This window comes from Ambystoma mexicanum, chromosome 13 (assembly GCF_040938575.1).
Source record: "Ambystoma mexicanum isolate Mex_15411 chromosome 13, UKY_AmexF1_1, whole genome shotgun sequence".
NCBI classification, from domain to species: Eukaryota; Metazoa; Chordata; class Amphibia; order Caudata; family Ambystomatidae; genus Ambystoma; species Ambystoma mexicanum.
In genome coordinates, this window is record NC_090938.1 from 639,284,535 (window position 1) to 639,295,184 (window position 10,650).

At 46.1% G+C, this 10,650-nt stretch overlaps 1 protein-coding gene across 1 annotated transcript; it reads right to left on the reverse strand.

The window, feature by feature from the left end:
- Window positions 1-8,560: 8,560 nt before the first annotated feature.
- LOC138520483 (myb-related transcription factor, partner of profilin-like) lies at window positions 8,561-10,127 on the reverse strand. The gene is made up of 2 exons (XM_069632851.1): window positions 9,731-10,127; window positions 8,561-9,393 (listed from the first exon to the last, which is right to left on the reverse strand). The coding sequence occupies exons 1-2, from the start codon at window positions 10,125-10,127 to the stop codon at window positions 8,561-8,563; spliced, it is 1,230 nt and encodes a 409-aa protein (XP_069488952.1).
- Window positions 10,128-10,650: the final 523 nt, after the last annotated feature.

Consider the following 10,650-nt stretch of genomic DNA (forward strand, 5'->3'; position numbering starts at 1 on the left):
TATGTTATCGATATATCAATTTTCATCAGTGTCAATTGGCATCGAATTGCATCCTTCGTGGACCGTGTCTATAATATAAGCATGTTTCCTTTTCATGCACGATTATACATTCAAGGGATGAGTAACATGTTCTGATTTTCGTCACATCAATGAATTGTTTATGAAAGATATCCTATAATACAGCGGCCCACGCTGCACTGGTTTTGCTGTGGTGACCAAAACAAAGCTTGCATTGAAGAATGTATGGTCTAATTCCTTCTTTCTCACATTTTTATGCAAAGTAAAATTCGAATAATGTTGACCTTTTTTTGCAGAATTTACAACAATGCCTGCATGTTCAATTTTCGGTTGCCCTTCGAAGACCCATGACAAATCTGAAGGCACTACAATGCATGTATTCCCTACGACTGTAGATCGAATTAGAAAATGAGTCAGATATTGCAGATATGCACCGGCAGAGCTTGAAAGTCGAGTAAAAAAAGTCTTGGAGGACAAGAGGGGTGATCAATACCGCATCTGCAGCCTGCACTTTACCCCGAATATGTACGACACATCGTTGTACACAAAGAAGAATCAACTGAGAACGACTCGAAAATTACTCCTAAACGCTATTCCGACTTTATTCGTTCACATGCCGCCACAGGTGAGTCACGCTTCCGGATTTAGCTTTAGGCCTTGCGGTAGTGTGCAAGTAACAAATGGAATGATTGGTATTTTAGGTGTAAATGTCACTAATAACTATGCTATAGTGTCCTTTGAAATAAGCATAATGTTTTCGTAATATGTCTACTTACATGCCAATTTTTAAGATTAGCATTTCTACATCAAATAATATTTTCCCTTTACAACTCCATGACTATGCACTGAATATGAAGGAGCAAGATTCAGCATCCATGTCTTGCCTGGAGTCAACAACCACTTTGAGCGCGTATCAGGTAGTCTTACTTAGCTATTCAGTTCCGGAATTGTTTTATGCATGGAATTTGAGATAATCTGATCATATTTACATACCGTGTCATTCGTTTGCACAATGTTTCATTCGTGGTTTGCTATTGATATGTATCTTTGTCGTCATCCCAATGTGTGTGTTCAATTTAAAATATTTTCATCCTTACTAATGCAAGTACTGTGTTTCACGGAGATGCTGAAGCGTCCAATACAATTACATTAACCCTTGTAGTTGTTCCAGAGGTATGCGTACTGACAGTTCCATCGAATGAGATAATCCGATCATATTTACATATTGTGTAATTCTTTTACACAACGTTTCATTCGTGGTTTAATATTTATATGTACTTTTGTCGTCGTCCCAAACTGTGTGTTCAGTTTCCAATATTTTCATCCATACTACTGCAAGTACTGTGTTTCAGGGAGTTGCTGGAGCTTCCTCTACAATTACATCAACCCTTGTAGTCGATCCAGAGCCAGAGGTATGCGTACTGACAGTACCCTCTAATGAAAGAAAGTCAGTCTAATTTTATTTGCAATACAAATGACTTATTTTAAATGGATACTCTTTTCTAGGGATGTATACAAGATCCGTATATTGAACGGGAGGCACGTGGATCCGAGTCGGTGCACCAGCTTGCTGTTGGTGATGTTAGAGTAAAGAAGGTTTCGACGAAAAGAAAGAAAAATAAGGTTATTTCTAAACAGTTTCTATTTTTAGCAATTGTTTTGTGCTGAGGCCTTCATTATATGCTTTTTAAAATGTAAATTGTACGATACTGTATGTTGGATTTACATTGAACATCCTTTTTCCTATCTGTCCTGTAGTTGACCGATGGAGTACGGACTATGCAGACACAGACAGCGACACAAATGAGAGATGCTGCTTGCCAAATTATTTTCACCATGGAGGAAATATTAATTGAGGCGCGGCGTGTTCAGACTCGAGATGCCTTTGTCCAATGGCCAGAAAATGAATTTAATGTGACCGGTAAATCCAGCAAAGTGTTTTTGGACCATTGCTAAAATGCGACTGCACCAGCAGAAGAAGATGAAACTGAATGTATTGAAGATACTTTTGAATTAGTCGCAGATCACTTGACACAATCGACACCCGCCAAAAAAATGCCACCCAAAAAGCAGTTGACATTGATGTTTTCTCCTATTCACGGTCAAGTAACAGAAACGACAGAGACTGAAGCATCGACACAATTAACCAATGAACTAGACAAAGATCTCAACTATGGTATGTCCAGTTTGGCTGATATGTCCACAACGGTTCAGTCCGAAACAACATTAATGCAGGATGACAGTCTAATAAAGGAGGCAAATACATTGTATTCAACAGAAGCTTGATGGAGATTATAAAGATGCTGAAACTGTGTGCATTCAGTGAGAGGAGAAGTATGTGGTAAGCCATTGGTGAATGTGACTCGTCTAACACAAGGCAGTAACCTCAAAATACATGCCACCTGTGAAATGTTACATAAAACATTTTCATGGTCCGCTCAACCAATGCTGGGAAACTGCCAGCTGGCAATCTACTGTGTGCAGCAGCTTTACTTTTCAGTGGCTCTAGTTTCAGGAAGTTATCCAGTTTTTGTCAGTTTGTGGGACTCCATTTAATTTCTAAAACGCAGTACTACCAATATCAACGTGATTATCTATTCCCTGCCATTAGTGAAGCTTGGAAAATAGAACAATTGTCTATTCAAAGTACATACTCCGACAAACGGTTCAGGCTAGCCAGCGATGGACAGTGTGACAGCCCCGGATTTTCTGCTAAGTGCTGCACATACCACTTTCAGGACATGGAAAGTAAAAAAATTGTGAGTTCGGTGGTCGTGCAAGTATCCAAATGTAAATCCTCAGTGGCTGTAAGGGAAAAAAAAGGTTTGGAAAGTATTTCACAGTGGTCCCCGTCTTTCAGCAACCATCTTTGGTGGAGCTTCAAAACATGTGATGGGTCTGTGGAAATTCTACTCGGAAAAATGACGGTCACTAATGCACCACTGTTCCAACGTTCACCACTGGACAGAAAACTAACATTTCCACAAATGTGAACATGGCCCTTTGTCCCCGTAGCAGGAACGGAAGAAGAAGTGGTTAATTCCATTTTCACCTCCACACAAAGCCCTTGAGAAGATTGTGTTTGATAAAACAAGAGATCAAGAGATCAAGAGATCTGAAGGGACTCACAGAATTCTGTCACACAGGAGATTTGGAGGTGTTCCACAATATGTGCCTAAAGTACAGGCCAAAGAGATTGCATTTCGGCATCGGAGGGATGAAATATAGGACATTACTAGCGGTATTAGCGCATAACGAGAATGTAGGACTTGAACAATCTAGGACTGCAGGAAACTTAGGGATGCTTCGCTACACTATGGCCTTTATGAAAAGAAGAAAAAAATGGGTGGTCAAACCAGTATACGAGGAAATGGAATTCGATTTTGTTAAATATCTTATTATTAATGTCGTAGAGATGCATGCTCATGGAATTGCGCGCAAATCTGTTCAGAGCACACATACATTGCCACAAAACATTGCCAACGTGCCATGTCCACCCAAAGCAGAGCTTGTTGAACAGTTCAAATCTCGGTACAAATGATTACCATCTGTTTTTATTTTTGCCAAAAATGTTTTTCTAAAGTGTTCTAATAAAGTATGCAATTTCTCTTTTGAAATCTATCCTCTTTGTCCTTTTCTGTTTTTATTTTTGCCAAAAATGTTTTTCTAAAGTGTTCTAATAAAGTATGCAATTTCTCTTTTGAAATCTATCCTCTTTGTCCTTTTCTTTTAAAAATAGTACAATTTTTACGATTGCCATACAATGTAACACTGTGCTTTCACATTTCACAGTTTCGTCGAACTACTGTGGTACCTTCATTTATCGATGGATAACAGTGTGTAAGAATCTTTGGGTTTCGGCAGTTGCCTTACCATCCAGTTCCCCAAACAGCTGAATAACTGCTCATCACACAAAAGGGATGAGACCTAGGCTACATAAGAAACTAAGCACGCAAGAAGTACTGACTGTGAAAACATGCCACGGGGTAGGAGGCCATGAGATAAGCAGAGGTGGGGCTATTATTAGACACACTTTGACTCCGTTTTGTGTTTCGACTACAATTTTGGAGTAGGACGCATTCTGTCATTGGCAAGTTTCCCCTACCCCTAAGCAGCGCCACGAACAGCGAGCCGTGACAGCCCCCAAATTTTTCCTCCAGGGCCCGTGCTTCACAATTCCAGTTCTCATGAATGCGTTGACACGAGATGTTGCAAACTAAGAATGTATGCTCATTGTGAGTGAAGGTCACCAGCTTTGAATTTTTGCTTGGGAGCTGAGGAGACCGACGCGCCAAACACACGGTATAAGGTTCTATTGTTTTTTGACCTTGAGAGACAGGGACCATTCGGAAAGGGATTGAATTGAAGGAAGGGTGTAATAACGTAAGATATGATTACAAGGCATACATTTGTTTTCAAAAATTGATTAGCAGAGTTTGCTAATTACAATTTTCTTGATTAGCAAACAAACTCAGTTGATTAGAAATGCTTTACTAATATTTTAAATGGTACCCAAAGTTATTTGTACCCATGACATGAAATGAGCAACAATACAGCAGTTTTGTGTACCGCTGAAGTTGGACATTAGTGAGATGAGTCAGGACTTGCACTTTTGTTAAAATTCTGCTAGTCCTGATGGTCAAGTTACTAAGTTCACCTACTCGACCTAGGAGAAATGCACTCGACCCATGGCAACTGTCATAAAATGTAAATGCACTTTCTGGAAAATGGTGCATGTCACCACAAGCCCACTTTGTTTGGCACACTACGGCCACACAGAGGTCAGCTATGCACAGTGAAACTTTTATTTTACATTTACTGCAAACAATGTGAACATTTTTCAAACATCCTCTGCAAATGGTACTCACCGGTCATAAAATCTACTCTATTATGTGAGTGGGACAAAAGATTTTGCGAGCCCTGGTTGAGTGCATTTAAAATGTAAACAATTAGCTGCATGAATGGACACAAATAGATATGGGCTCAGAAAACCATTTGGTCAGCTCACTCCCACAGGTGCTAATATATAATGTAATCATAATCCTAGAGCAAAGCAAGCTCTGGAGGCTAACTAGAGAGTATGGTATTGCAGTAGATCTGTAGATGTACAGACTGGGTGGAATTATGGATCACTACTTTGCATAAAAACCTAGTTATCTTTATGTTCATTATGCAAGAGGAAATAAAGTCAGAGACAAAGCATAGTGGATGGCGTAGCAGGCAGAGAACTGGGCAAACTAGGTGCAATATTGCAGTTTGCAGCCATCCCCCTTTCAGGGTAGGTGGTATAAAGCAACAAGATGAGATAGAATGTCAAGGAGAATGGGTTCAGCTCATGGATTGAGCACCAGTTGCACTGATGTATGCAACCAGCAGTTTATAGAACCAGGATTGCCATCAAAACCATTTGACCGTGTGACTATGGGCCTCATTACACGGTAGGCGTTATGGATTTAACGTTACCGGTAACAGAATACCGGTAACGTTAAATCCCCATGCGGATTACGACCCGGCTCACCGCTATTAGCGGCACCGCTAAGTACGGTGCCACTAATAGCGGGCAGGCCGCGTGCGCGCGACCCTCCATCCCGTAAATTACGCCATGCCGCTATTAGCACAGCATCACAAGGCTAGTGGACATGCCAATAGCGGCATGGTAAAGCCCCCCAAACCCCTTACCGCCATGGTGCTAATACCGGCATCGCGAACCACCCGTTAAGAGAACTGAGCAGTGTTCCCACCTGCCACAGGTGGACACAATCAGCACAGGTGGAGGCAATGGAGACTGTGGCAGCTCAAAAGGAGCACACCACACCCCTTCCCACACCAAGATGGTTCCAATACTGGCAGCATTACATGGCCTGGAGGACCTCATTGCAGCGCAGCTGCAACAACAACAGGCAGCACAAAGGAGACGCAGGAGGAGGAGGAGGAGGGCAAGACAGGCACAGCAAGCACCACCATGGCACTTAATCATACCACAGAGGCACCCACCAATCCCCAGGATCAGAGCCAGTCCATTTAACCTAACCCCTGAGCAGATACACACCCTGTATCCCACTCTGGCCCGGGATACCATCACCAGCATCGTGGACATGATACACAACGACATTGTGAGCCTCATAGACATCAGAACTGCCATCCCCCCGCTACTGAAGATGGTGAGTGTGCTCCACCTCCTGGCCACAGGCACCTACCAGCATACAGTGGGACAGATGCGTGGCATCTCACAACCAGTATTCTCCCGCACGCTGAACCAGGTACTCGATGCCCTCCTGAAGCAGGCACCTGAACACATAACCATGCCACGGACTGCACAGGAGATTGCAACACAAAAGTTGGATTCTATTCACTGGCAGGCATACCAGGTTGCATCGGGGCCATCGACTGTACCCATATGGAATTGGTGGTCCCACATCACAATGAAGTAGTCTAACGAAACAGGAAGCAATTCCACTCCATCAATGTCCAAATGGTATGTGACGCCAACAAGCTAATCACACATTGCTGTGCCCGATTTCCCGGATCAACCCATGATTCCATGGTCCTGCGGAACTCAACTATCCCACGCTACATGGAGCGACAAACCACACAAAGTTTGTGGCTACTTAGTGAGTAGCAGGGCAAGCACATGGCAGTGTGATTGGGGGGGGAGAGATACATACTCCAACTGGGTGTGTTTTGGGGGGGAGAGATACATACTCCAACTGGGTGTGTTTTGGGGGGGGAGAGATACATACTCCAACTGGGTGTGTTTTGGGAGGGGGAGAGATACATACTCAAAATGGGTGTGTTTTGGGGGGGAGAGATACATACTCCAACTGGGTGTGTTTTGGGGGGGAGAGATACATACTCAAAATGGGTGTGTTTTGGGGGGGAGAGATACATACTCATACTCCAACTGGGTGTGTTTTGGGGGTGGAGAGATACATACTCCAACTGGGTGTGTTTTGGGGGGGGGGGGAATACATACTCAAAATGGGTGTAGCTTGTCGTCCGCTGGACAAATGCACATACAGATGTACGCCAATGTCCATCTGGGAAGGCCGCAACGTACTTGAGATGAACCGACATGCAGGTATAAGCTACACAACATAGATAACAATCCAGGTCTAGAAACATTAAACATCCATCCACATACACATTGCACAACATTCCACGCCACAAAATATTACATTTTACACATGCCATCAAGAGAGCCATCCTGAATTAGTCCACCCCAACATCAAATATGCAATGTGCCCCATAATGCATGCAAATGGATCAACCCTAGCCATAGCATTTTACCATGCACCTATACCACCACTGAAGCCATGCCTCTCTGCATGGCAACATCAATGTTGGTATGGCAGTACACCAGCAGTGCAGAACTACATCTGCCTGGCCCCAGGGACACCAGAGACCTCGCCTCACCCAGGACATGTCAATTACTGCTGGAGGCATTGATGGGGCATGTCCACTTGCAGGGTGTAGCTCCCCCTTGCACATTGCTGTCACACAGACCATCTGCATATATGCTGTCAATTGTGTACGTGAATCACAATGCAATGCCAATTTGTGTCATTTGAACAGGTCGCTCTTGAGGTGAACAGTGACAGGACCCCATTCCCTCCCCCATACAGGTGATGCGGGCTATCCTCTGAAGAGCTGGCTCCTCACACCTGTACGGAACCCACAGAACAGGCACGAAGAGGAATACAACCGTGCACATACCCGGACCCGCATCGTGATCGAGCAGACCTTTGGCCTTTTGAAGTCACGTTTTAGGTGCATTAGCAGGTCTGGTGGTGCTCTCCTGTATGGACATGAGAAGGTGTCCAAGATCACCATGGCATGTGTCATGTTGCACATTATGTGTATCAGACGGAATGTGCCACTGCCCCCTGACGTTGAAATAGAAGCTCCTGATGAGTATGATGATGGTGATGAGGATGGAGGTGAAGGGGATGCGGGTCTTGCAAGAGGGGATGGGCAGGAGGGACGTGCTGTGAGACAGCATCTGATCAACCAAATATTCTGAGGAATATGTTTTCGTACTGTCACATGGATATTGTTAGTAATGCACTGGTGTATGTTTGTGAGCACGCAATGGACCCTGTTGCCAATAAAGTACACAGACACAATGAGGATGTCCAGGCCTGTGTTTTGAACATAAACCAGTGTATTGAGTAATGAAAAGGTGAAAAAGTGCAAGTCCCCGAACATCCCAACACCCTTCCCCACCTCCCACAACACACCCATAACACCCTTCCCCCCCACCACCCACAACACACCCATAACACCCTTCCCCCCACCCCCCACGACACACCCATAACACCCTTCCCCCCACCCCCACAACACACCCATTACACCCTTCCCCCCACCCCCCACGACACACCCATAACACCCTTCTCCCCACCCCCCACAACACACCCATAACAACCTTCCCCCCACCCCCCACCACACACCCATAACACCCTTCCCCCCACCCCCCACAACAGTTCCTCATGTGCCTGCCATGTATGCATTTGGCCATGCACGCAGTGGAATTTCCATCAACCCCCTATTTGGCATTGTCTGTGGCAGCATTTTGAGAATGGACAGACGAGCGCCTGGTGGTGCGTGTTGAGCGCCGGAGGGGGCTTGTCTGTCTTGATCCTGAAGATGATGATGGGGCAGACTGTCCTTGTTGCAAGAAGTGGCGGTCCATGGCATCAGCCATGCGAGATAGGACCTCCCTGAGCCTTGAAATCTCAGTACACAGCCTGTCAGTGTTTGCGTCCATCCTGTCAGTGGAGTGCCTCGCCGTCTCCGCAATGTTTTCCCTGAGATGGGCAACCTCCTCAACATGCTGCCCAACCAGCACAGTCAGTTCTCGGTGACGCTCCAGGATGGTGGTCAGTTGGAGGGCAGTGCTGGGTGATTGTGCACTGGATGCAGTGCCCTCAGAAGCATCCACTGCAGCTGGTGAAGCCTCCATGGGGGACATGATGGCAGGATTGTTCTCTTCTGGGGTCTGGAATGGTGCAGGCTCTGCGGTACTAGGGGGGCTTGGGGTGTGCATCCCCATTGGGTCAACTATGGTGTCCTCAGGATCAGACAGGGGGGCAGTGGCAGCTGCCTCACCAGCGGAGCTTGCCGCAGCTGATGGTGGGCCCTCGGTGGCTGCTATTGGTGCCTGTGGGATCTCCTCCAGTGGTGTGGCTGCAGTTTGTGGTACAGGTACTGCTGCCCTGACAGTGGCACTTCGTCGGTGTTTCATGGTCATCAGGTGTGACCTTCCCCCCTTGCCCCTGGAAGTTGTGGGGGTGTCCTCCGATTCCTGGGCCCTTGGCCTCTTACTAGTCGCTGGTGCCAGGGATGCATCAGCGGCATCCTCGCCATCTGTGTGTGAGCCTGTCAGGGACAAGAAGGGGGATGGCATTGGTTGATTTTCAATATACTTAATGCAGTTAACATCAATGATGCAGTTGTGGCCATTGGGACTTAGTAGTTGTGGATGCAGGTGATGTGCCAGTTCAGTGCCTCATCCATGCATGGTTGTATTTGGAACTTGTGACTGGTGATGCGCGCATGTGTGTGTGTGTTTGGGTCTGACACTGACATGGGGAGGGATGGATGCATGTGTGGATGTGTGTCCATGCATGAGAGGAGTCTGTGCTGACATATGGGTCAAACAGTACATTCACATCGCATTCTGTCATGTGTACACTCACCTGCATCCGAGTGGTACCCACGCCGACCTCCATGCTGCCTACTCCCTCGATGGATTCAACTGCAATGAGGTTCCCACAGGTCTCCTCCCATTCTTTGAGTCGGGTGGGTGAACCAGCTCCTCCTTCACTGGCAATCCGGTGGTTCTCCGCAAGGATGCCCCTCACCCGCAGCCTGAGGTCGTCCCACCTTTTCCGGCACTCACGCACTGTGCGGGTGCTGGTGCCGACTGCACTGACTTTTACAGCCACTTGTTCCCAGATGGCTTTCTTCTTCAGTATTGTGGGCCGCTGCATGTCATTAGCAAAAACGACATCAGCATTCTCAGCCAGGGTCTGTGTAAGCATATTCAATTCCTCAGGAGTGAATTTCTCCTTGCGCTGCCTGTCAGTGCTTTTTTTGAAGGCCTTGGGCATGATGCAGGTGTACAGGATGATTTCCAACTCTGAACAACTCGTAACAGGTCCAGGGGGCAGAGGATGGCAATGGATTGTGTTTTTGAAGATGGCCGCCGTGCTATTTCCCGTTCCTGTGCGATGACGCTATTTCCAGTTCCGCAAAATAACGGTCACCGCTAATAGCGGTAACTGATATTTCCATGCAGCAGGAGAGCGGAGGTGCAATCAGCACATTGGTCGAGGGCGGTAGGTGACTTTATTGGGTCTTTAACGCCATGGCGGTAGGGGGTTTACCGGCATGGCGCTATGCTCGTGTCCGCGAACTCGTAATGGTACGCTATTGCCGCCCTCTTGTGAGGGCGTACACGTTAATATCGCCATGCCGGTAAATTCCATTTTTTACCGCGTACCGTGTAATGAGGCTCTATGTCTGCTTTCAAAACTGTTCGCTCTGCAATATGATGCATCTTCTCTATAGTTGACACTGAGATTTAGATAGACTTACCTGAACTTTCCTGTAAAGCATGGCGACCATGCAGTG